This window comes from Dendronephthya gigantea, unplaced genomic scaffold (genome assembly GCF_004324835.1).
Source record: "Dendronephthya gigantea isolate DGI-Jeju-01 unplaced genomic scaffold, DenGig_1.0 000073F, whole genome shotgun sequence".
Lineage (NCBI taxonomy): Eukaryota > Metazoa > Cnidaria > Anthozoa > Malacalcyonacea > Nephtheidae > Dendronephthya > Dendronephthya gigantea.
The window spans coordinates 560,621-587,529 of record NW_021163083.1 but is presented as its reverse complement, the minus strand read 5'-3'; the positions used below and the strand labels follow the sequence as shown (position 1 = coordinate 587,529).

General features: G+C 37.9%; 2 protein-coding genes across 3 annotated transcripts in view; both read left to right on the top strand.

The window, feature by feature from the left end:
* The window catches only part of LOC114531587 (collagen alpha-1(XVIII) chain-like), a 32,137-nt gene extending 15,185 nt beyond the window's left edge, over positions 1–16,952 (top strand). Inside the window, 34 exon segments of the mRNA XM_028553197.1 lie at positions 4,957–5,534; positions 6,081–6,158; positions 6,474–7,316; positions 7,857–7,937; positions 8,317–8,370; positions 8,448–8,471; positions 8,664–8,702; positions 8,941–9,012; positions 9,084–9,116; positions 9,217–9,255; positions 9,345–9,371; positions 9,469–9,495; positions 9,626–9,886; positions 10,077–10,130; positions 10,271–10,324; positions 10,571–10,648; positions 10,934–10,960; positions 11,062–11,088; positions 11,334–11,396; positions 11,610–11,708; positions 11,995–12,084; positions 12,317–12,352; positions 12,521–12,688; positions 12,866–12,901; positions 13,131–13,166; positions 13,252–13,287; positions 13,500–13,694; positions 13,926–14,054; positions 14,317–14,358; positions 14,585–14,644; positions 14,979–15,062; positions 15,064–15,177; positions 15,597–15,709; positions 15,857–16,952. Coding sequence (XP_028408998.1) covers positions 4,957–5,534; positions 6,081–6,158; positions 6,474–7,316; positions 7,857–7,937; positions 8,317–8,370; positions 8,448–8,471; positions 8,664–8,702; positions 8,941–9,012; positions 9,084–9,116; positions 9,217–9,255; positions 9,345–9,371; positions 9,469–9,495; positions 9,626–9,886; positions 10,077–10,130; positions 10,271–10,324; positions 10,571–10,648; positions 10,934–10,960; positions 11,062–11,088; positions 11,334–11,396; positions 11,610–11,708; positions 11,995–12,084; positions 12,317–12,352; positions 12,521–12,688; positions 12,866–12,901; positions 13,131–13,166; positions 13,252–13,287; positions 13,500–13,694; positions 13,926–14,054; positions 14,317–14,358; positions 14,585–14,644; positions 14,979–15,062; positions 15,064–15,177; positions 15,597–15,709; positions 15,857–16,067 — 3,908 coding nt within the window. The 3' untranslated portion in view covers positions 16,068–16,952.
* An 818-nt stretch (positions 16,953–17,770) lies between these two features.
* Positions 17,771–26,184, top strand: LOC114531546 (tensin-3-like). 2 transcript variants are annotated; one of them, XM_028553157.1, is made up of 21 exons: positions 17,771–18,042; positions 19,875–19,974; positions 20,146–20,183; positions 20,276–20,344; positions 20,544–20,600; positions 20,869–20,901; positions 20,996–21,042; positions 21,624–21,691; positions 21,791–21,888; positions 22,080–22,130; positions 22,241–22,296; positions 22,499–22,565; positions 22,674–22,738; positions 22,911–22,994; positions 23,177–23,230; positions 23,347–23,466; positions 23,601–23,673; positions 23,819–23,945; positions 24,363–24,428; positions 24,649–24,783; positions 25,350–26,184. In XM_028553157.1, the coding sequence occupies exons 1-21, from the start codon at positions 17,908–17,910 to the stop codon at positions 25,355–25,357; spliced, it is 1,551 nt and encodes a 516-aa protein (XP_028408958.1). In that variant the 5' UTR covers positions 17,771–17,907; the 3' UTR covers positions 25,358–26,184. The 2 variants fall into 2 exon arrangements, with proteins under 2 accessions (XP_028408958.1, XP_028408959.1); XM_028553158.1 differs by lacking the exon at positions 17,771–18,042 and adding an exon at positions 18,347–18,495.
* The last annotated feature ends 725 nt before the right edge of the window (positions 26,185–26,909 follow it).

The window sequence follows — 26,909 nt, the reverse complement described above, 5'->3', positions numbered from 1 at the left end:
TTGCGATGAATAAATTTTTTTGAACCATGTTCTTGACTTATTCTGTGTGGTTTCAGTCAGTTTAACTACAAAACACGTTTAAATCATCATCAAATGGTAGTTAATCTAGTTCTATTTCATAATAAAATGTTTTTAAACTTTTGCTTAGACGCGATGCAGATAATTATAATACTCAAACCTTGATCAAACGAACATTTTTACCACGAAAAGATACATAATTCGGTTAATCTTGTTATTGCAAACAGCGGAAAAGGTTTTCTGGTATTATTGAAACAAAACACTCCTACTTTGAAGTTTGAAGAGTACTTTCGTCATTGTTAAAAACAGGCCTTTGATTTTACGATTATGAAATTGATCTAACTCTGTTATGATAATGTTCTTCATTCACTAATGCTTAAGTTGTAATACTTATACATTCTTCAGTCACATGCAATATTGTCATAGCAAGCAGCTTCAAAACGTGATTTATGAGGGAAATCCTAAGTTAGGTCATGGCTATTTTTTCGCCTTATTAGATACCTGCATTAGGTACACACTTCAAACAACTTCCACGAAATACTGGCTAGAATACTCACAAAACTTCTTCGGGGTTAAAAGCCGGAAAAGTTGACTACGTTTTGCAATTTTGTAAAGCATTTTTGCTCAACCAAATTAGGCTAAAACATCCACCATGTTTAGCAACCTAGAAAAAGGCTGTTAGTGATTATCATGCGGGCTGCTTCTTGCTGAGTGGACAGGAATTCCAGGCGTTATTTCCCTCCACGATCGTCTGACCTGTGGGTCATCCAATTCCATACCGTTCCATGACGTTAGGGCGCCTTTTTTAAGCGAAAGCCGTAACACTAAGACGCAACAGAGTATATACAAACGTGGACAGCCCCACACTCCAATCACCGTGGATTGATCAGCGTAAAGTGCGTTGTTCATGTTCACGCGTGCGCAAAGCTCCCCGAATCTGGTTTTTAGCATGACCACCACTATAAAAAAGTCCTCATCCATTAATGAACATGGCGTGGGTTCTGTAAACATCATTATTTACCCTGAAACCATACAGACATTTAGATGCGTGAAGCGTGCAGCTCTAATCGCTAATGTTTAACGCTATTTATGCTAATTAGTTGGTCTGGATTTTTAGTAATGATTTCAGCATAAACTAAGAGGGAGAAAGTCCGTAACTGCATGATGGAGACGCGCACAGAGTTCCAACTACATCATTGTTTGTAGGGAAGTCGATAAGGCTGCCGTCTTTGATCATAACTCAAATCACACGTAACATACACGGCATATTTATGCATATATGGGTTAAATAATAAGCACATATTGAGAAAGAATGGAAAAAAGCCTGTCAGTAACGATATTCTCAAAAATACAATGTCAGTAATTGATGGTCTAAAGCAAAGTTAACATAGGTCAAACCAAATCGACTAGACGTCTATAAAAAATGCAACCAAACATTAGCTAAATAATTCTGTTTTTTACGTCTGTCTGCCAGTAATTTTCTTAGCTTAATCCGCTTTGTTGGCATGGTAGAAATGTAGAAAATGTGATTTTGAAATGCACCCATAAATTATCATGCATCTGTTTCCATCATGTCTCTCGTATCTTTTAAGAACATGAAGAATGTGTTTTTTTTTAAATGAAAGTGTGGAAACTATGATATCTATATATAAATATACAGCAATCAAATGGCAATGTAAGTCTGACCCGTTTGTCATCGATGTAGCAAGAACGATGTAATTACAGCGTCCATCGTGGGAAAACTCAGCGGAGAAAATATTTTTGGTTGCTTTCTCTCTACGCCTCGCAGTTAGAACAAGTGTATATGGCAGTGTTTAAAAATAGGATCTTAAATCAGATCAATCTGGATTCATGGTTTGCACGCTTGCTGTTACGAGGTGGCTTTCTTTCTGGTATATCCTCGCTCCCACATTGCGCAGCGGTTTTTAATGACGCCGTACCCTAGTGCTGTAATGCTATAATAGAGATTCAAAATTATCTTTCAAAGAGGAGCAGATGTGGAGAGACGATGTAGGCAAAGTTTTTGAAAGTTTTATTTGAGGGGCAATTGCTGTATTGTCCATCTAACTTCAGTGTGTATCTCCAGTGGGATCTCCAGTGCGTATTTCAAGTTTCGGCTTCTTAAAAGTCTACTATAGGGGGCGTTCGGTTATAAAGAAGGCATTTTCTGACATGTTTTCCCCGATGAAATTTGATCGTTTTACTCGTACAAGCAATTCGACAACCGGAGAGACTATAGTTCGCCGCATTCGTGCAGCAAGATCATTTTTACTTCAATATTTGACATTCTTATAGAATCTCAAATTCTATTTGCGATAATGATCTGGTTTGTTTTGTTATTTTACAAACGAAAACAGGCGTTGCCCATCCTTCTTCGCAGTCGGGGTGTGACAATCTCCAATTAGTATCTCCCTGTAGAAAACCATTCACACACTCTGCCATCAATGCATCGCCGTCTCTTTCACTCAAAACACCACATGATGCACGCAATGATTTTGCCTACTTTGGTATTGAACAGTAAGCGATATGACAATCAGTTTCCTGTGATTAGTATATGTGTTAAGATCTAAGTGGCTTGTATCAGTGTATAGATTATATTAGGAAACAAATGTCTTTTAGAATTTATTTTTAATTGTAAACCTGTGATATCGATTTCGAGAAGAGACTTTGAGAGATATGATTTCAGTGCGCGCATATATGGTCAACGGATGAATTTGGACCACCAACTATAGTAAATTGATGAGGTTTCATAGGAGAGCCCAGTGGCCGTGAATCAGAAAGACTGTATCCAAGCAAATCAATGGATTTAGTGGGAGTGGGGGGGGGAAGAGGTGCACACCCCGGGGGATAAAAAAATAAAATTTCTACTGCTAAATTTCGTCCTCAAATCGTAACTTATTGTATTGGCTTAGGACAGTCTAGATTGCTCTTGTTTAATACACGTGGTGCTCCCCCTCCCTTTCACCCACCTAAAAATCCTTGCGACAGGATCCTATCAATGTCTTTATTTATTCGTTCAAATTTTAACCAGTATTGCATGTTGGATTGCGAACATTCTAATTATGAAGAGAAATTAAATGAGCGATATTTAATTGAAATCATTAAGACACACGCGCGTTCTTAATCGAAAATCCAGATTTTTCACCGAGACCAATTTCGCTCAATTTACTCTCCTAGTCAAAGGTCGTGATTGCTTTAATTGTATTTTAATCAATGTCATGTTTTCAAGCTTTTTTTAAGATAAAATAGATAGGACTTCATAAAATAGACAGGTCTTCATAAAATAGACAGGTCTTTATGTATCTTATTGTGAAATAAGTTCAGCAATTGCTCGAAATGCAGAAGAGGCCTGGAGTAGAGTGTCAGTGTTAACAATGATTTCAGTCAGACTGAATTTTGATATACGAAGATCAAGGAAGTTTGAAATTCAACACCACGACTAGACAGAGCATTTTAGGCAACATTTTAGGATGAGTGAAACTGCAAGTTTCGTTGCGAAATGTTTTTTTTGTAAACATATCATGTAGATATTGCATAGTGCAGTTGCTATGTTCAATCGCAAGTTGGCTAGTTTATGCTTCTCCCCAGCGAGCTACCGATAATAATAATAATATTAGTTATCCTGTCCCGCCACTGCATGATATATACTGCATGTAGCTGGATAACGCATCCTGTCCTGCTGTAAATCGTGAAACAGTTTACCAGTGTTCCGAATATTACTCAGAGATAAGTCGGCCATTTTGTACACGTGACTGGGTATGTCCGGTGTATAGTAATTTTTTCTACAATCATAAATTTTCGGCTTTCGCCCATGCTGGTTTTACTTTTAAGTATACCATTTGGTGATATTCACTTTGTTTATTCGTGGGTAGATACGCCTAAGTATAAATAAATCAATCAGTCCAACGGGTCACGATAGACATTCAAAATGCCCGCACGTTTTGGTGAAAAAGAAATATAAAATTATGTTGGTTTAGATACCTTTTTTAAAGTCATTTTCTCACTTTTACAAATTTGCTACACGCTAATGCTCATATTTAAAAAACCATCTGTATGGTTCCCATGCTACTTGTGTTGTTGAAAACTTGAACAGAATCACCGTTGGTGTTCCATCAATTACCCATGCACTCACGTCCAGATAGGGGTTTAGGTCAACACACAGACACTGCATTATAAATTCTTCGAGGAAAGATACATATCAAGTCATAGGTTTTGAGTAATACCGTCACACATTCACATAATCTAAAACTAAGTTTCTTTCAAAAAGAGTAGATTTCTTCCTGTAAAGTACCGGTTTATTCCGACCAAAATGAATGGTCATTCCATGGTTCTAATATTGGTTAAGCGAATATTTGACCTTTTCAAAGTATACCCTGAGGGCATTTTTGCATCGCCAGAGTTTAAACCAACATAATCATTTTCCTAATGTATATTTGATTTGATTTGCAAACAAATTATTATCCGATCAAAATTCAGCAGTTTTTTAACGATGCCGCCCTAATGGCGTTCAACTCAAAATGAACCGCAGGCATTTTTATACTTAAATGGTATTGAAAATACGAAAATAATTTGTCTGATTCAAAACAGTGCTTGCTTGCGTGAGGTTTCAAGTATCTTGTGTGGTAGGTTTTACGTCTAGGCATGTAGTTTTCATTCAAACATCGCCAGGAATGCTCATTTAAAAAAGAGATATTTGACTTCATGCAGTTCCTGGTAATTAGTAAATATAATCACAGTTTTTTCGACGACTAAAAGGTCCTTGGCCATCCTGGCAGTATATAGAAAAGCCTCACTATTTTTTGAGTTTTGATTCGTTTATAGTCGATTTCTGATGCATGTGAAATACCTTTATAAAAGCACTTGAAAATCGTCGTCCGTTTCTACCCGAACTCTCTACGCATTGCTTTAATCAAACACCTCAAATCTCTATTTTTTCAGGAGCTTTGGAAGATGAAACTGTGATTGATTTAACAAGTGCCATAACAATCCCCTTACCCCGAGGGATCTCATGGGTCGACGGTCCAAATGGCCGTTCTGGGGAGCCGGCATTCCAATTCAGCAGTGATTCTGATGTCAAACGACCCGCGAAAACCATCCTTCCATTATCATTCCCGAGTGACTTCGCGATCACAGTGACCGTGCGCCCTAGCAACAACAAAGGTGGCGTAATCTTCGCCGTAACCAACGAAGATAATTCCAAAGTCTTCCTCGGATTGGAGTTGCTTCCCGTCCGCGGTGATGGACAGATAGATTCTTACACGACGATCAGGTTTTTATATTTGAATCCGTATTTTGAAAGCAACGAAACTGTCAGTTTTGTCGTCAACGAGTTCACCAACCAGTGGATGAGATTTGCTTTGAGCAAAAAGGGTGACGTCATAAGCCTGTATCACGACTGTGGCAAGAAAGTGGAAGAAAAAGTCGCCCAGCAAACGTGGGGAGCCTTCATTATTCCTGGAACTAGCTTGTTTTACCTCGGAAAGGCGGGAAATAATGCCAGGCATAACGCTCTCGTGGTAAGAATCGCGTCGAAACCTTTCATCCAGTTTTGTTAGTAAAGTCAACGGCTGGGACCGGTTGTATTAAAGCTGGACGGCGATGTATTGACTGGATAGTCCGTATTTTGATATAGCCCACATTGATACGTAGATATTTTAAAAGCAAAGTTTTACTTTTTTATTCGTTGTTCCAAATCGATCTTTTCTGTTGTTGCTTTCCAAACCTTTTCAACGGTAGACCAGGGACGCTTTCCTTTAGGTGACCAAAGTGGTCAGACCGGGCATATTTTGAATTGAAATAGAGTATTTCGTTAAGAATATAGCGGTGAAACTGCATTTCCCGTGCTAGAAAGATGTAAATAACGATATACTTGAATGCACAGTTCTTCAAACACTCTAAAATACCAGTAATCTGTCTGTACTGGAATACTACAGGACCGGTCTGGCCGTTTTTACCCTGTAATGGAAAGCGCTTCAGGTTGGCTAAGGCTACCCAGGCTTTGTTTAGCCCCTGGTTATAAATCTCGGCAATTTCGATTTTAAAATGCATTTGACTTTCTTTAGGGTGAAATCTCAGAGCTCAGACTTCATCAAGATCCCGAACAAGCAAAGGAACAATGCAACAGTTCAGGCGAAATATACGTAAGTTTCATCTCAATTTCAAAGATGATTGACATTGCATAAGGAAGAATCGTTTTGTTCGTCAGAATTTCCAACTTTGGAGATATCCATGCAGGGTTCGGGTTAAAAAATAGACCAGAATAGAATATAACGGAATATGGTATATTTTGCCATGGTCGAGTATACCGGAATATGGTATATTCAGCCATGGTCGAGTATATCGGAAAATGGTATATTCGATCTTGGTAAGGACTCCCCTAGCAGTGCGGTAATATACAAATACATCTGGGCTACCTTTTGGCCAGACTTTCTAATTACTTAATATTTTTACTGCAGAATGGAGAAGTTAGCGGCGATGGTGAGGACTCTACGGACGGGGGATCAGCACCCATGTCGAGCAAGTACACAACCAGGACTGTGTTGAGCACAGGCAAGATTACTGTCAACCGTGGTGGTGACCTGGAAATAACAGTTCCGAGTACAAGTAAAATCGAAGAGAAATTCGCCACACCGGCAACACAATTCGTCCAGCCAACCGATCCTCCTACCAGTAGTTCCCCCATCCAGATTTCGACTAAGAGTGCATCCCCACCTACAACAGAGGCATCTACAGAACAAATTACTGAACCCCAAACCACCCCCGAACCCCAAACTACGCCTGAACCTAAGACAACACCCGAACCCCAAACCACCCCTGAACCCCAAACCACCCCTGAACCCCAAACTACGCCTGAACCTAAGACAACACCCGAACCACAAACTACAGCCGAACCCAAAACCACCCCCGAACTTCAAACCACCCCTGAACCCCAAACTACTCCCGAACCCCAGACAACACCTGAACCCCAAACGACACCCGAACCTCAAACCACCCCTAAACCTCAAACTACTCCTGAACCACAGACAACTCCCCTCCCTAAAACCACTCCCAAGTCTACACCTGAGACCAAAACTACTCAAGAGCCGACACCCCAAGCTACAGACCAAATCCGACCCACTCAACCAGCTGGTGTATCGGTGACAGGCTCCAATTTGATCGACCAAAGCTCAGGGGTTTTTCCTACATCATCATCTGTTACTGAAGTTCTTGAACCATCGGAAAGTGCTGCAGAAACAACCACCGAACCAGAAGTTGCAACTGTTAAAACAACCAAGATTTCTCCCACACTAAATATTAAGGTATATTCTCTATATTTCTTCTGTTTTGCAATAAAGTGCATTCACCAGTTCGCAATTAATACGCGTTCATCGTGACTCTCACATTAGTAAAAATATTCCCGTACAAATATTTGGAGACCGTTTCGTGTTTAGGGATCTTTTCCCTAGGGATCTTTTGTATCTCGTTTAACAATTCAACTTGTACCGTGGTGACGAACAGTATTGTCGAGGAGGGTAGCGGGGTAATTCCCCGGGGGCCGGACTAACCTATTGCGTCCAACGCGTAAATGAAAGACTTTGAAGCTATGAACTGACAGCAACCTGGTAAATAGCTTCTTTTGCGTTATAGAAGCTTCAATTTCATATTTTTCCCGAGGACCAACCATAAGGGCACCTCGTGAGTACCCCCGCCCCATTTTGGTCAAGCCTCAGGCAACATCTCTACCCGAAACGAAACTGTCCTGGGGATCGCTTAGCCTTTCTTGGCCCTGAATAGTGACCATATATTCTAATAATCATATAATTTTATTTTTTTCCACCCTGATATGTATAATCGGGCAGACGGTCGACGCGCATCTTACTGACAATATGATACCCTGTTCTATTGAAAGCAATTGTAATAATATCAGGGGCATAACCCAGGTAGGATTAAGATTTACAACACGCATGAAATCAACCAATCAAATCAATCAGTGAATTATACGCAATGAATTAATTGATTCAAGTAAATTAACGGTAGGTGATTGTCACGAATGAACATCGTTTAATAATGGTGATGCATATTAGATGATGCATGAGGATTGTGTATGTACGTCATATCTATTGATTATGTTTTGATTATTATATTGACTATGTCATGATTACCTATTGATTTTGCTGCTATCGAATAGTATCGAATAATATCGAATAGTGTCGAACTATCTATTGATTGTATTTTGATTATTGATTGATTATTTTATGATTACGTATTGTTCGAAATATAAATTGTTATTTATTGATTATGCAATCTGGTATTATCCAGGGAGGGATAGAACCTACAGTATTAAAAGGCGATAAGGGGACTTCTGAATTACCAGTAAGTTAAAGGATTGCACTTTCACTTCCTATAAAATATTCTTGACAGTTTTCTGAGACAATTTTTTTTCATTACAGAGACAAGGCGAAAAAGGACAAAAGGTATCTTTAACCCCTAATCTAATAACATTCGTACGTGATACTTGTGGTAGTATGAACTATGAAAGCATATATCTTTATCGTTTATCGTTCTTGCAAAATGAATAACATTACGTCCACCTTTATTCTTCATGCTAAACCTCTAGGATCCACCTTGTGATATTCTTACAAAATGTTGATCCATTTCACATTTAGGGTGAAAGAGGTGACAGGGGTCCCGTGGAAATTTTGAAGGTAAATTAATAATTGATAACAGTAATACCCATGCAGTCAGCTCTTGCGAGAGTTCCCGTTTAACAAAGGCATGAAAGTGTAAAAGACCCTGGGTACGAGGTTGAAAAGTTTGCTGAAATTCGTATTTCCCATTTTTAAAACTGACCAGCTGTCTTTCGTACGTGACGCCATATCCACACATTATATGACGGTACATTGTCGTCTGACTACATATTAATACTGCGATATCTTTCCACAGCCCGAGAGAGGCGAGAAGGGTAATAAGGGTGAACAGGGAGTCAAAGGTGACGCAGGGGTGAATGGTGTTTCGGTAAGTAATTTTCCAATAATGACCATTTCCTAATACAAAGATTTTGAACTTGTTTCTTCGTGCTATTGTAGGTGAAAGGTCAAAAAGGCGATCTCGGTGAAAAGGTAGGATTATTTTTTTCAAAAGTTTCTCATTTTTTACCATATCCAAGCATATTTGTGAGTGTCGTGTATATATCAACAATTTCTCCTTAAACATTTCCAGGGAGAGAGAGGAAATCCAGGAGAGCTGATTAGCCTCAAGGTCAGCTTGCAAAAACATTTGAGTAAAATTCCACCCTCTCTTGTCAACTGTACTAACAACGAAAACGTTCCTTTTTTTCTCTAAATTAGGGTTTGAAAGGTGACATCGGTTTCCCGGTACGTATTAAGGATCAACTTGCATTTTTGCACATTCGCACATCGGTACGAAAACGGCAAATGAAATGACCACATTTCTCGTTTCATTTTATTGCAGGGTACAAAAGGCGAACCAGGAATAAAGGTGCGATTTATAGTTTCTATCGTGCAAAACCTTTACCCGGAGTCCTTAAACCGTTGATTTAAGAATTAAGATATGTGATATTCACATCTTTAATACTTGTCACTCATATCGGCGTGCCTCCCTCCTTTAGGGTGCTCCAGGTGTTGGTAAACCTGGCCCTCCTGGGCCCCCCGGCCCCACAGGCCTGAAGGGTGTTCCAGGCGAACCTGGATCCGTAGTCTCAATGCTCAACACAAGCAGTCAACAGGGTCCACAAGGACCACCAGGTCCTCCAGGAAAACCTGGACGCGATGGTGTTGGACTGAAGGGTAGAATAGGATTTCCTGGATTGAAAGGAAACAAAGGGGATACCGGAGCCCAGGGAGAGAAAGGGAAAACAGGGGATATTACGGTATGTATGGATATGAGTAAAAGGTTTTCATTCCGTAATAATGACTAAGTAAACTTGCTTCCCTCATCTTCTCTGCAATGTCTTCCACATCACATCTTATCTTATCTCTTCATTTCAATATATATCTAACCATCTCTCCATTTCTTCTTATATTACCCATTTTTCTGATCTTAACATCACTATATTTCAGGCTGTCATCGGTCCCAGGGGAGCGCAGGGTCCTCAAGGTTTAAAAGGAGAAAAGGTTTGAAAGACTGATTTTTATTTCAGAAATATATCGATCTTTAGGGATCAATAACGTGTGCAAAGTAGCCTTTTTCGATCCCACAGTTCAATTCAAAATAATCCAGAAAACTCGTTTATTAACGCGGTATATTTTCTTAGGGTGAAGATGGAGTTCCTGGTGAAATAGGCTTTAAGGGCGACCCAGGCGTGCAGGTGTGTATTAGACAATAAAACAAAGCAATTATCCTAATCTTTGATTCTTTGATATCCTAATTTGCAAGATGTGATTCATCGTGATGTTATCGTGATTAACGAAATGATTACAGCTTTAGTTAAGGCAATAAAACTGAAATCTGACACCACATCTAGAAAGTACATTTTAGTGTACGAGTTTTATTCTTTTCCAATCAAAATCATGTTTGTATCTGGACTCGCTCACTATTCCGACATTGTTTCCAGGGAGACACTGGTAAAAAAGGTGTCAAGGGCGATGAAGGATCCATTGGAAAAAAGGGGGAACCCGGAAGCAGTATTAAGGTAAGGTCATCGAAGGAACTCAAGCGAGAGAAAGTGAACCGTTAAACTAATTTGATCTTCACATTTCGTACAAACAAAATTCCGTTCCATCAGCAAAAAAGTGCAAATGAACTAGTCATTAAAATGTAGCTATGTTTTTTTTCACGAATATTGTCAGGGCAAAGACAAACTATCCAGTATATATATAACTTGCCTTTACGTGACAATTCTAAAAGTATTCAGTATAGCTTCTGCAGACAGTAGACCGTATGAATTCTTATATAACCAACGTGTTTTCATTTACAGGGCGACAGCGGTGTCAAAGGTGAAAAGGTACGTGCAGTCTCACTTCATACACTAAATGAGTTTGTTACTAAAACACGACAAAAGTATCTGAAAAAGGGACTCAATGGCATTCTCTCTTCTTTTCATAGGGTGAGCAAGGAAAAGCTGGTGCCGAGGTTTGTTTTTATTTATTTTAAATCTGCTTTGCCTCTGCCTGGAAATCCTGAGAGTTATCACAGTAATTGATTCAAACCCCTCCCCAGCTATGCTGCGCTTTACTAGAACCCACAGAAAAACTCCCTACTGGCGAAATTAGTGAGTAAAATACATTCGGGTTAGTGGGAGGAAAAAAGAGTAGAATTATTTATCCGTCTTCATAAAGGCCTGCCCTTATACTAAATCTCGTTGCATTTTTTCTCAGGGGAAAAGTGTGGCTGGCCCTCCAGGACCACCAGGTCCTCCTGGCCCACCAGGACCCGTTCAGGTACGTCTTCATGACTTCATCAAGTAGGATGCATCCTTGATTCTCCTCTTCGAATGCTTTTTAGCGAAATGGCTGCTTTGCTTTGCTTTACCCGTGTCATATTTAAGGCAGAGTTTGATGTAGTATTGTTCATTATTTATCCATTTTGCAAACAATGTATAGTTACAGGGTTTTTCCATTTGTATAGTTTTAACGCTCATTCATTTCTTAAAGGGAGTCTTTGGAAACGACAATGATAATATTAACAATATTGGTGGGGCGAATGCAGCTGGCCAAGGCTTCAATGATCAGAATAAAGCCAAAGGCGATACGGTTAGAGAATCATCGTAGACATCAATACACACGAAATGGCATTCGGAACAGGCACCATTTACAAAAAAGCCCTTAGATTTCCTTTTTAGTCCTAGCGCCTTTCTTGACATTAAAAATTATCGTAGGAATAGGATTAAGGTAGTAATAAAAATATCTAGATCTGATTCTATTTATTTAATATCCTACTTAGACTGAACATTTGGCCTTCCATCGTCTCTCATTCTTAGCTGTTCCTAGTTCACCGGTGTTTCCACAAGTTCTGTATTATATTCTCTGTTTTTTTTAGGGCGAGCCAGGGGTAAAAGGTGATAGTGGTGAACCCGGTCCTTCGGGACCAAAGGGTGAAAAAGGGGATGATGGGGTGGAAGGTCCACAGGTGAGTCTGATAGCGAACGTGGAGAGTGGGTCAGGTCAGGTCTTTTTAATATCATTTGAGTTGGTTTATAAAGTTGGTTAAAAAGGTTGGTTTTTAAAGTTGGGTTTAGAATCGGGGAATACACAGTGCGGCAGGGTTTTATTTAAATGTGGTAGATTATTTTTAATGTTGAGATTTTTTTGAATATGGTTGAATGATAGTTACAATTATGACACTTTAATGTCTTTCCCAGGGTGATGCTGGTGCACCTGGTTCCAAAGGTGATAAGGTAAGTAAATAGTACATTTTATGAATACCAAATGCGTGTTAGGAGGCTATGTGCAAACAGTAACGTTCGCACAATCAGTGGTCAACCAGACCGTTGTATCATGACACTTTAAGTTGCTGTATGAGGGAGATTTATAAAGTTAACTTCTTTTATTAAATTCACTCATAGGGAGAGATTGGTTCTAAAGGTGATCGCGGTGCCGATGGGATACAAGGTGCAAAAGGTGAACAGGGACCACCAGGGGATTCGAGCAAGACCAAACCAGGTCCGCCTGGACCCAAAGGGGATGCCGGAGCGGTTGGACCACAGGGGAAACCTGGGGGTAAAGGTGATGAGGTGAGGGGTAAACCTGGTATCTTTAATGTGATAACCCATTAACTGTAGGAGTAGAAGTGTTTGGCGTCAGACAGTATAGAATACTGATGCGGATACTTCTGCAAATTGCGAGCTCGTAAAGTTCCCGTTTTTGCAATGTTTTATATGTAATGGTTGTTCTATATTTTTTTGTCTTAGGGAGAAAGAGGATTTCCAGGGGATGATGGTCCTAAGGTTGATAAAATACCTATTTAATGTGTTATACAGGGTGTATAAAAAAGGCGACCACTTAATATTCAAAAGAATCTCATTGTGAGCTATACCATTATAAGTTTTATTGTACCATTGTGCTCGGTAGCAATACGAGTATCAGGTGTTGCCTATTTTTTTATACAACCTGTATTTAATAAGTTTCTTGGCTTTTGTATGGTGTAAACTAACGCTGAATTACTGTTCTCACCAGGGGGAGAAAGGTGACACCGGGATTATTGGGCAACCTGTAAGTGTCTTTGATGTTTTACTATTGATAAGACAGGATAGACTTGGTGAAGATGTGTCCTCAATGGCTTACTGTTGCATTTTAGGGTGAAACTGGGGAGAAAGGAGAACCTGGATCGCAGGTAGATGATAAGCTATGATACTGTTGATTCGTATTTGAAACACTGTCCTTGAATTAATTGAGTTACGATCACTGTTTGATCCCCCCAGCCTATTCGTACAATTTCCTGACTTCCAATACAGCTCTATAGTTTCGCTCCGGGTGTGTTTATTTTATTCCTTCTTGAATGATAATTTTTAAATTCTCATTGTTATAATATTCCACAATTTCCAGGGTCCGCGAGGTGCACTGGGGCCTAGAGGTGATAAAGGTGTTCCTGGACTCTCGGTTCGTGGTAAACCCGGACCTCCGGGTCCTCCAGGACCTCCTGGGCCAACAAGAATAGATACGAACTCGTTATCAGGTCCCTCCGACCGAGGCGACAATGACGAACGAAGATCCTACGCGGACAAAACTAATATGCTTGGGGTAAGGTCATAGTCGATGTCATGTATAATTTTGCGTCTTTTTAATAGACGATTCCAGCTATAACTGAATATTTGTCTAAGCAAATATAGAAAGCTAACATCACGACTAGAAAGAGCATGCATTCTAAATTGAGTAATATTGGAAAGTTGAGTAAAAGTAGGTAAAATTGAAAAATATTAGTAGTTGGATAGTTTTGTTTGCTGTAAACTATAAGTTGACATTATTTTTTAGATCGTCACATTCTATGATGAAGATGATTTATCTCAGGGCGGAGTTTTGACGCCTGAAGGGACAATAGCTTTTGTTCTTAGTTCTCAAAGCCTGTTTGTTCGTCATGGTCTAGGATGGAGATCGATACAAGTATGAATTCTTTTTAGTCATTTCTACTGGACCACTGGGTTTGTGATACTGGGTAGTTCAGACACAAACCACGACAGCTTATTGTAGAATACTACCTACACTTGACCACCGCGTTTAAGATATCTTCTTCAGGTAGTTCAGACACGATTCACAATAGCTTATCGTAGAATTAATTTACACAAGGCCAATATGTTTTAGAACGAGAGGCGCAGACTCCAGTATTTTATTCTAAAACGTTCAATATATTCTTCTTTTACTTCAGTATGGCAGCGACATCGTGAGTGTGAATCCACCAACCGCTCAGGTAATTTAATGAATTTGTCGCAATATTATTGTGCAATAATACAAAACAAAAAATGTTGTGATAAGAAGCAGAAGTATTAGAATTACCAGCGACATAACATACTCACATGTTCAGGTATCTGCAATTGCAGCCCATTCCCCACACGTTGACTTTATGTCATCTTCACGGAGGCCTTTGTAGGTATCTTCAGTCATCAAAGTCGTAATAGATCGAGTCTTTTGTTTAGCCAACACCAAGTATAGATATTCAGCTACCCCAAGCAGGCGTTGTTGCTCAATCACCTTATGTAAGTATAGTCGATTTTTCGTGGATTCATGAATACATTGCTTCATCGTAAAATTTCCTCCAATTTATCAAACTGAGTTCTTTTTGTTTGTCCATCTTCTGGAAACATGCCCAGGAAACATTAGTAAAGATGCCTTAGTAAAGTTGTTCCAAAATAGTTTGTCATTCCCTGTGGAACGTGGCTAGGAAGTGATATTTTCTAGTTTACTTACGTCTGTAAAATATGCCTGGGAAACTGTTTTCCCATTTCCCCCTTTTTTACCATTTGCCATAATGAATGAAAATATTGGTTTTTAATACTTTGTAATTCCGATATCCTTTCGTTCTTGCCTTAGCTGTACCTTATCGCGTTGAACGAACCAATGACGGGGAATATGGGTGGAGTGAGTGGAATAGATCACAAATGCTGGAAGCAATCCGGGAAGAGATGCGGGACTCCGTGGGACATATCGTGCCTTCCTTTCTTCCTATGCCCAGGCCATTAAGTCTATCGTGAGAAGACGAGATAGAGACTTACCTGTGGCTAACCGCAATGTAAGGAAATTGTGTATTCAGTAGTTTACTGTGTTTTAAATACGCCTCTTCTGGATCCGATTCATTCATCCAGTGTCACTGCCTAAACTAAACTAACTTTATTTATACTGGATAGCTCCATCAGTTCAGAACTGTTCTTCCTAGACGTGCATGCAGTAAGGATCATCTCTTGTTTGATCCAGTGTTACTACAGGAGAAAACCTAAACTAAACTAACTTTATTTATACTGGATAGCACTGTCCGTTCTATAAACTGTTCTCCTAGAGGTGCAGTAACGAGCATATCCTATTGATCCAATGTTACTACAGGAACTCAGGAAGATACCTAAACTATGCATTACCACAGAAAAATATCTAAACAAAACTGTAGTTTCACACGAGTAAAAGACTTTGACCTCCAATCATCTTTACCGTTTAAAGGGTGAACAATTATTCCCGACATGGAAAGGCATGTTCGAAGATGATGAAGGTTTCAATCCTGACACTCCAATCTTATCTTTTGATGGAAAGGATGTAAGAAAAGACCCCAGATGGTAAGAAGTTAATTCCATATAACACCTTGAAACACATGATCAATAATATCTTGGGAAATACCTTTAAAATAAACCATTTTGAGATGCTAAACTCAAAGAGCTAAATGGGTATAACATGAAACTAAATGTATTTATTATGCATTTTAGGCCTCTCAAACTAATCTGGCACGGTTCTAATAGACAAGGTAGTAATATGGAAGATAATTGTGTCAGGTGGGATGTTGAAGAAAAAGATAGTCGTTCAATGTTCAGTTATGCCGCTCCTATCAATGGAACAACAAGCGTAGTGGAGCCAAAGAAGTTCTACTGTTACAATCCATTTATCGTTCTCTGCATCCAAGTGGGTGTGCGGCGTTGAGATAAAATATTACCTGGTTTATCAAGCGTTTAAATATTCGGATTTTCAAAGCTCTTGAGTTATATAACCTATGTTATTTTGAGTTTATATTTGGGTATTTAGTTCGCCGTTTGCAAGGACAGTCAACTTGACAGTGGAAATATAATTTTGTCGAGGGCTTTGATTGACAAAGGGGGGAGTCGGTTCAAAAAGGTTTCTGGGTGTGAAATATTAGTTCCAAATTATAGTTTCACCCTTCGCCAGTTAACCCAGCTAGCGTAGTTGGCCGTGTGCAGTTATCAAGGCCCCATTGAGTCTAATAATATTGTATGTACATAATTAAAATATAGGAATTCAGAACTACAGATTCAGTGTAACCAAGGCTAGGTCAAGATTATTTGTACGAGAAACGACGGTGAACCGAAAGATGTGTCACGAATCCGCGAAGGTCTGTATCATTCCGCGAAGCGTACGAGATTTTTTTGAAACAGGGTTTTTAATAATTGTTAACCGTTTGTGATATTTTTGAGTGTCGTACGGATTTCACCAAGCTTTGCCTCCATTCAGAGTGTTAGAGTTCTCATGAGATTTTGTGGAATGATAGCCTTTCGTGAGATATGACTACGGTTCAATTGTTTGACTCGACCGCCTTACATTTTTACCAAAATTAGTTTTAACTAACTGACTTTTTACCTGAAATTTTAAGTACACAAATATAGAGTACTTTGTAGCCTATTTTATTTATGTGCACGAAACATACGTTACATTCAGATATTACTATAAACAATATTAGGTTTTTGACTATATAGTACTACATAGCAATATATACCTTTTGTATGTAAATTATTATATTTATAAAGAAGGATGATTAAGATTTTTACGTTTTTGCGCTCGATGTCCTTTTCTAAACGGGTCTAGTCCTGTCTTCTTTCCAGGCAATTATTTTTGTAACTGAATACAAGGACAACTGGGACAGCTTTTTTGAAAGTATTTGGAGTCATGAATGTGAACATTGTAGCCAACAAGTAGTCACGTAATACGGTTATATAATTGTATGTGCAAAATAATTTATGAAATAACCATCCCAATACGTCATTAATTGTTGGCCTGCCTGGGTTTAAATTTTGTTACTGATATTGTTGTTTGATATTGTTGTTAATATAATGACACTGTTATTGTTGTTGTTGACAGTATTGTTGGTACATAGGCAGTCCAGCAAACAATGTTGGGTCGTAAGGTTATGTCATTGTATCACTGATACCAACATTGTTTGCTGGGCCGCCTATGGTTGGAATTGATTCTATTGTTTATTGTTATTGTTGTTGTTGTTGATACTGTTGTTGGTATTGATTCTGTTGTTATTGTTGTTGTTGTTGATAGTATTGATTCTGTTTCATTTCTGTTTCATATGGTATTGATACGGTTGTTGTTGAAAGTGTCGGATTTTGTTGTTATTGATATTGTAGTTGTGGTAGTGATGACAGCGTGGTAACTGTGGTTGCAGTGAATTGGTATCGATAGGCACAATTTTGTGAATATATCGTTGTCGATATTGTTTGTTCATTGTTGCTATTCTCTGTTGTTCAGTTGCCGTTTCCTTGTTGCTATTGTTAAATATTAAAATATCACAAAACGGAAAACAGCCGTGGTGTGGTCGTCTTCCGCATCCTTCGCAAATCGATATGCAAACCCTACATGAAGTATCGAACAAATCGCGGCATCGCCATTTTGAAAATTTAAAAATTTATTAACAGCAAACATGCCTTTAAATGAAAAAAAAACACTGATTTCTGCTGCGTGATTGTTGTTTGAAATGTAAATTTAAAGTAAATTCAGGCGACAATGATTTTCATTTTGAAGAATGAATCATTTGGAAGGATTTCTTTGCCCAGAATGTATGGCAAATCTGCCGAGCGTCACGGAGTTGGAACAGCATTGGATGAAAGTTCATCAGAAAACCTCTTTTAAAATCGAAAAAAATCAAGAAGATGAAGTCGTAAGTGTGATATTTTAGAAAGGTAGAGAGGCGAAACGTGTACCGAAATGGCCATGCGATGGATATTAGCCTAGAGGGCAAAAATCTTGAAAAACTATTCAGCTACAATACAATGAGAAAATACGAGAATATATTGTGCGGCAAATTGCTATCACGCGTATATTTTAAACACTGTAAAATTTATACACACACGAGGCTATGTAATTTCCCTAATGTTTCACCTGAGATAAGAAATGTTTTTGAAATATGAGAAGTTAATTTAGCCATTAAGCGACAGATGACGGAACTATTGGACGGAACTGTCTGTCAGTAGGTCGCAGCGACAAAACCATTGTTCGCATCATCCTCTTCATTCAGACTGTTTATATTATAATCATTATAAACTCGTTTGTTGATCGCAAAACACGTCTGCTCTTTGGCAAAGACTAAAATCTGGCAAATTTTGAGTCCAAGGTTTGTGTCTTACGTTTTTTAAGGATGTATAAAAATTAAAATGACTCAGCTTGTTTGAATGTGTCATATTTCATAGGATTCGGTATTTCTACAAAGATTATTCATCTAGTTTATTGTTTGTTAATGATGCTGTAGTAATTCAATGAATGTAAATTGTGTAGATAACACAACTATAATTATGCTTTGGAACTCTATGTATTCAAAGTCAAAATGAATATCTATTCATGACTAGATTAGAATTAAGTGAAGCAATGCTGTATTTGACTAAAAAAAACAAAATGTTGAAACTGTAGATTTTCAATTTTATTTTGAAGTTGTCTTAACATTTTTATCTGGAAAGCGAGCATGTAGCATGTAGTTTAAATACTGGCAAAATATTTGTGAGTGGAAGCCTTATTATAGCTTTGGTGATGTTTAAAATATTCAAGAGTTGGCAAAGGATCTGAGTACCTGTCAAGTACGAAAGTACTCAGACATCTACAAAATCTCCATATTTGATGTTGGGGCGATCAATCAGACAATGTTTACATATAGGCATATATTGCCCTGCGAGATTGTCTTCACAATATGGTTGTTATAGAAACTCTTATGGGACTGTTGTATAATAAAACTTGTGAGAATTAAAAAACATACACATATTACTCTCTTTGCAATAGCCTGAAAAAAATATTGCATAAATTCATTACTGGAGTTTATCAATCCATTCATCACTCGAATTTATCAATTCATTTATTCAAAAATTGTCAAATTACTGTGTGTTTGGATTCGATCAATGACTTTTCATTTCAGTAACAGACTGACCAATTGGGGCCAACCATGTCAGTTGACAGGAAGTTGAGTAATTTTCATGCAAATAATTAGTCATCTTTAGGTAGTGACTTGATACAATATTTTATCAACACTTTCAATGCAACAACAATGAATAAACAACTGGATATCTTGAAAGCTGTGATATTTATGTCACATGTCTATGCCAATTGCATTTGCAACTGTGATTTCTAAGATCCATAAAGAATATTTTCTCAACACCGGTGAGGTACTGCCTGGGTTAACAAAATCTCCAATGCCTGAAAATCCCATTAATTGAAGGTCTACTTAAATGTATGTGCCCAATGCTGCTGTATTATTTTCACTCCATCTATTGCCTGGTGACTTTATTCTTCAGGAAATCATACTGTTTTTTAATGGAGCTATCTCCTATTATGTGTGATTTTGTGACCAAACCCAATACTGATGCTGACTTTTTTAGAAAATTTCCCTTGTCAGTGCTTTATGTACTGTATAACCAAAATAGTGCAGGGTACAAGCTCCAACTGCACCTTTCACCATATAACTGGAAGCATTGCATCTCAAATTTTCCTTTTTTTATTTCCAACCAGCTGCATAAAGATCACTTGCTGGTTCATGCATCAAGTCCGATGTTCACCGCATGTGCTGTTTGCATAAACAAAGAAACGTTTGAAGGAGTTACTTGTAAAAGTATGTATGACCTAGCTGTATACCTAGCCACATTGTGTTTATTTCACAATATTGGATTACCTATATAGATAGTTTATAGATGCATGGGATCTGCTCTAATTTAACCCCTCCTCCCCCCTTCGACTTTGTACATTATACTAATCTATGTACAACACAATTCTTCCACCTTAGATTGTGGTTATACCTGTCATTTGAAGTGCTTGGCACAGGTAAGGCATTGCACTTTGATATCCTCAGTTGTCAAATGATGCGTTTGTCACACCATAAAACTATGGTTCCTAAACCTACTTTTTCTTAATAGATACCTGATTGTAATAAACCAAAAATGCCATCAAACTTAGAGAACAACACATCACTAGAAATTGACCAGGTACAACAGTACACACAAATGTTGTTATCGAACATTTTGCACAGGCTCGCACAGGCTCCCAACGAGGGGCAATCTAGTGTGTCTCATTGCCTTTCAAGGCTACTGAACAATGTTCAACTGTGGAGCAACCCATATTCTAGCTCTATTCAAGCTTTAACACTATGTTGCACCAAGATCAATTTTTGTTTTATTATTAAAGATCACCAACTCCAATCATCTCTCAGCATCTGGAAGCAGTCCAGAAAACAGCAGCTCAGTAAGTCACCATACATCACATTAGAGACAATTCAGAGAAGTTGTGTTAGCAGTCAATCCATACCTTGATACTGGTTTTTTGAGAAAGCTGTTTTTACTGAAATCAGATATCCCTGATTTAAATGTTGAAAATTGAACAAATCATTAGCACATGAAATTTATATTCATTTAAACCTTTGACCCGAATATCAATCCAATTCAATAAAAGAGGGAATATTTTGAAACTCACTCAAGTCCAGGAAGAAATTGAATTGTTTCTTTCCTCCTAGAATGATGATAAACAAGGAACTCCATCACGATCAGTGAGTACGACTTCTGATGAAATGATGAATGAAAAATGGTTCTGTGACTGTGGCGAGTTTTATTAAAATTAGGCGAATATCTTTCCTTTTGCAGAGTTACATTTCTTTTACTAAGAATATTTTAAAATATAAAGTGTCAAGGTAAGACCATTTTCAACCATGAGTGTTACTTTACCCACAGGAGCCGATTGTACAAAAGCTGGATAGCGCTATCCACGGGATAATGATTTTTTCAACCGTTCTAAAATTGCCCGTTTTTCGGCATAACCTGGATTAAACCTCGGTAATCTAAAATTAGGGGTTCTCTTTCATACCTGTTCGCTCATTTCATTCCTTTTCGATCATGTTTAAAACGGTTGAAAAATTGCAATCCGGTGGATAGCGCTAACCAGCTTAAACACCTTGGGCCGGTTGTTCGAAAAGCGTTTAGCTTAAACGGTGGATAAGCCAAAGTTTAAAAATACTCTCATACGTCTTGTGAATGACTGAACCTGTATCTTATGCATTAAATATGTGCTTCCATTGAAAATTAAACTATTTACATCGAAATAGTTGAGCTCAATTGTTCAATAAATAGATCATTTCGTTTTCAATTTTGAACTTATCCACCGTTTAAGCTAAACGCCTTTCGAACAACCGGCCCTTTAAGTCCATACTGGCTTTAATGGCGTGTTTTTAGTGCGTTTGTAGCCGAAAATTCGAGCTCTTCATTTTTTCCTCAGAGGTCGAAGTCGCCATGTTGATCACGAATTTGACCTGGATTTAACTTATATCACAGACAGAATCATTGGTAAGGCTTTGTAGGGTAAATAACCTTACAGGAATGGGATTTTGGTTTTGTGAAAAGTGCAGATGATTAAGTGGCATCATTTTTCTTGTTGTTCTGCAGCGATGTCATTCCCTGCTACCGGTTTGGAGACGACCTATCGTAATGATCTGAAAGACGTTGCAAAATTATTGAAGAAAAAGCACCAAGAGAATTATTTAGTAAGTCCACGGCCTATCTTTCCACTAAATTGTTTGTGCTATGAATTTGGCCCATGTTACATATAAGACAGTATAGGGGATTTCGTATGAAAATGACTCCGATGTGATAGCACATCTATACCTGTGATAAATGAGTTTTGTATCTGAGGTTATTTACAAATGAATTTTTAAATATTATTTGTTTTATTTAGGTTTTTAATTTATCGCAAAGAAGCTACGACATATCAAAACTTAATCATCAGGTAGCTACAATATGTGCATAAAATCTATGACCGACATCATAGCCTTACACTGTTTACGAGTGAAATCTTTCAAAGTTTTTTTATAATGATCTTCTTTTGCAAATGTATAGGTTTTGGATTTCGGCTGGCCTGATCACCTTGCTCCACCATTGGGACGGTTACTAAGGTATTCATTGCATATTATAAAGTATAGTGAATATTTTTGCAAAAGATCTCTGATGTCCACCTATAAGTTCACGTGAGGTCCATACAAGATCACGCGACATTCACGCAAGGTCACGTGTGGTCCAAGCAAGGTCACGTGAAAGCATGTACGAGTCTGTTATTCTCTAGGTATTGAGAAGCAAATGTCGCTCTCTTTCTTGCAGTATATGTAAGTCGATTGATTCGTGGTTGAACTCGGATCCACAGCATGTTGTGGTGGTTCACTGCAAGGTAATCGCCAATAAAATGTTTCAAAACCATTTCAAACCAGTGTACTATAAGCATGCATTACTTGTGTGTAAAAATATAAGGCTCACTCACGCGGCTCTTTGAATCTAGGGAGGTAAAGGAAGAACTGGTGTGGTGGTCGCGTCTTACATGCATTATAGTAAACAGGCTGAAAGGTATGTCTTAAGGTGAATGTTTTCACATAAGGGCGTATACTTTTAGGATTAAACGAAAAACAAGATGTATTTAATTTAGTAAAATAGCTTTCATCTTACAATTATATTTATTGGTTAATTAAGGTTAGATGTCATCTATCATTTTCTCATATAGTAATGTTTTTTCTTTTAGTCCCGAAGCTGCCTTAGACGAGTTCGCAATACGAAGGTTCTATGATGATAAACCGGCTGGGGTCACTCATCCTTCACAGCGCAGGTACAAATATTTTTCAGACTTGATGGTTGCAACTTTCATGCTATTTCCATACCTGCTTTTATGCAAGTACTAAAAAAAACCAGCGAATTGAGAATGCTCTTATATACAATAGTTTTCAAGAGTTTTCGCGTAGGCACTTCCCACATCTTCTTAATTTTTCTTTCTCTTAATTTTTATGCTAGATACGTTCATTACCTTAACGACTACATGGAGAGAAAGATAACCTTGTCAGACAAGTTAGTTGAAATATCTCATTTCCGTTGAAACTGACCCGGTGAAAAAACAGATTAAATCTGGATTAGTTTGCATTCATTTTAACTCGTAGACTAAAAATATAATTATATGTTTGTAGTTTTCTTCATTTGAAACACATCGTTGTTCACATCACGCCAAATTTCGATGGCAAGGGTGGTTGTCGTCCATTTTTCTCCATATATCACGAGTATGAGCTCATATACGAGACGAATGTGTAGTAAGTCGCAAATGTGTCATATCACAAATGCTAGTTATATATATAATGCATGGTCGGAGATTGGACGTGCCTTCATTTCATGCAAGTTTTCTGGTTGTAGTAATGTAAGTCTCATTCAAAATTCTGTATTTTAGTTCGCTCACTCCGGACAAACAAAGGTTTACCGTTACGATTGAAGATGGTTTGGAACTGCGGGGTGATATACTGGTAGGTGGAATTTTGCATTAAATTCAGTGGTGATTCTGAGAAATGTTTGTTTCTACGCTAGCCTGATTCGTTCTCTCAGCTTTATTTCATAGAATTGTAACTACAAGTCTTCTTTTTCTGATTATTCTTCTCGTGTGTTTCCCAGGTGAAATGTTCTCATAAAAGCATGACATCAGCGCGTGAGATAGTATTTCGTTGTCAATTTCACACAGACGCTGTCAAAAATTATTTTCTACGTCTTGGTAAATCCCAGTTGGATTTAGCCTGCAAAGGTAGGTTGATGGTGCGATTATAGTCATCGAATCGATGATGATGATGATGATGATGATGATGATGATGATGATGATGATGATGATATTGGTTAGTTATTGTCGATGATGGTTAGTTATTAGTGATGATATTATTAGCTATAGTCATTGGTAATGAAAACTAATGATGATGATAATGATTAGTGATTTTTGATGGTTGTATTAATAGATTGGTCATTATATAGTGCCGATGATAATAATGATTGATAATGGTCGTTATGTGGTGATGATGATTAGTCATTAGTAATTACGATACTAATGGTGATGTACAGGATGTGATGATGATGATTAATCATTAGTAATTAAAAGATACTAATGATGATATACCGGATGTGATAATGACGGTGGAATTATTGTTGATGATGAAAATTCTTTCTTCAGATAAAAGATTTGCTGAAGAAGGAGCAGTGGAGTTCATCTTTGCAAGTTCAACAATGTTACGAAAAGGTTGGTTGGTTGTATTAAGAAATTTATAAATACAACAGTGTGATCTCTCAATCTTTATATTAAATAATCTTAAAGTCTTCATGCTGGTTGGTTTTACTGTACTGTGTGTTACAAAGAGGAGATTGTGCTCGAATTCCAAAATGCTGACCTTTTAGGGGTTTAACAAATGGTATACCTCAAGACTATGAGTTCATGTTGCTTGTACGATGTTCATTTCTAGACACTGGGGATAATCACACGGGAAACGAACTTTTTGTTCCACGCACGAGAATAAAATCCTACCAATCAACGGACTCGTTAGATAAATGGCGGGAAAGTCACAACGTCGACGGCGTAGAGGAACTGCAGATTACAGGTACATGTTGATACATATAGGGTGTTAAGGAATAAGACGGTAATGGTGTACTTGAGATGAGTTGGGAACAAGAAGGGTTACGGACATAGATTTAGGGACATCGATCGTTAACATGGTGATACGTCACTATGTGGGAATACATACTAGTGTGCACAATCTAGAATTCCAAGCAATGTTTCCTGGTTAAGCGGCCATGTCAACCAAGACTTGAGAAGATAATATTTTATTAATGAATGTAATTTCATGTCATTTTACCCGAAGTCGCAAGACCCTGCTGCATATAGTGTTTTGTTTCATTTATGCATGGTTAAACCCTTAACTATATTTTTTACTTTTTTTCTTCTTCGATTGCGTATGGCACTAAGTTCAACCAAAAATGTGGAATGGCTCATTTAAATGCATTTGAATGCAATCATTTTAAGTTATGTTGATGTATTCGGACCATCGACAATTTACTTGAATATCTGTTTCGCATGCACTTTACAACCTTATAAAACAAACCACTGCATGAACCCTCGAGCAGTTTCTTACATTCATTTTTTTACCGAGTATTCTAATTTTATTAGATAGGTAATCCGGTTCCCGAGAAAAGGTCAATGTGATTTGTGTATATACTGGTCGTAAAGATTTCGTTGAGGGATGTTTTTAACCTTTAACTTATTGTAAATAGTATATATGTAGACCTGTCTACATGGAGAGTATATATAAATAGGGCCTTGTGAAATCAACGCAACCATAGTGCACGCGGAGTGCACGTGGACACGTAGTTGGCGGCGTTGCAAGCCGTTGTCAATACGAGTCAGGTGCTTTATATGGCATTTCTCCCATGGACAGTAAGGCTGGACAATAAGGATGACAAGTTAATGTACGAAACAGTCTATTAGGACATGTAGAATTGGTTTAGGTGCCGATATTAGCCGTAACGTGCCAAAAAACTGAATGGTTTTTAAGGTACATTATGATTCCCTTAGGATTGAAATAAATACCAGACTAGCAAATTTGTAGTAATTCCATGTCCAGATTTTAATCTTAACTTTTTGAATTTAATCCTTTTGGGGTTAATATTCGGGTGAGGGTTAGGGTCAGATTTAGAATTAAAGTTAAGATTATACTCGTGGATTCTGGACGTGAAATTACTACCAGCACATTTAATCCTATTCGAGCTCATTGTATACTTCAATGTCAGATTGAAATTATTGTGTATATTGATGCATATATTAGTGTGTAACGGAGAATATATAAACATGCAGTCTTGAAATTGATCTGACAGTCAGTTCTGTTATTTTACGCGGTTTATCCATAAAAAATTGGCAAAATTCTCGATGAAACTTTGATGTCCAACGGCTGCTGTTTATTCTAGTGTTTTTCATACATGGATGCATACAACATGCACGCAGAAAGGTTGAATGTTGAAACTATAATGAATTTCATTGAAGAACGAATAACAGAGCTAGGAATTCTGAAGTATTTCGTGTTAATATAAAGCATTTCAACCAATCCGTATGAAAAATGTTTGAAGGTAAAGCAGCTTTAACGAGAAAATTCCAGCCGAGATACTTTTGATGTATTGAATATAAGTCTGGACCTACTGCCAAAAAGGTGTAATGTCTGGTGGGACAATGCATTTTTTCGAGATTTTATCATATGTATGCGGCTATGGGTAGTTTAGACCGACATCAGATATACCACGACCGTTATCGCACACTTATGTCCACCAAAACCCCAGCGTGTTTTGGAAAAGATTTAAAGGCAGAGTCCTGATTACTTACAAAAACTGTAACAAACCGATTAGTAAAGTGCTGAATGAGATTTTGCGCAATATTCCCTCATTTGGCATACTAAAAAAGGTGTTCCAAAAGAGCAGTATATTATCTAAGGCAAAGACGTGGTCAAAAACTTGGTCTCGAGAATATATAAAATTTTGTGTCCAAACACCAAGACAATCACATGTAGCGCTGCTCGTAATTCTTATCCCCAGTTATACAAAAGGAATATACGTAAACACTCGAAAAGTAGAGATTAAATCTATATTCAATGACTTCCAGATAGACAAAGAAACTTAACAATTTCAAAACAGAGCACTCGCGAGAGCTCTCTGCAAGACATTGCAAATTTCTGTCCATTAG

Coding starts and splice junctions, on each gene's coding strand:
- LOC114531546 (XM_028553157.1), top strand. CDS start 17,908: ATGAATCATTTGGAAGGATTTCTTTGCCCAGAATGTATGGCAAATCTG. Junction 22,297..22,498: donor CCATTGGGACGGTTACTAAG/GTATTCATTGCA, acceptor TCTTTCTTGCAG/TATATGTAAGTCGATTGATT. Junction 22,995..23,176: donor ACTCATCCTTCACAGCGCAG/GTACAAATATTT, acceptor TTTTTATGCTAG/ATACGTTCATTACCTTAACG.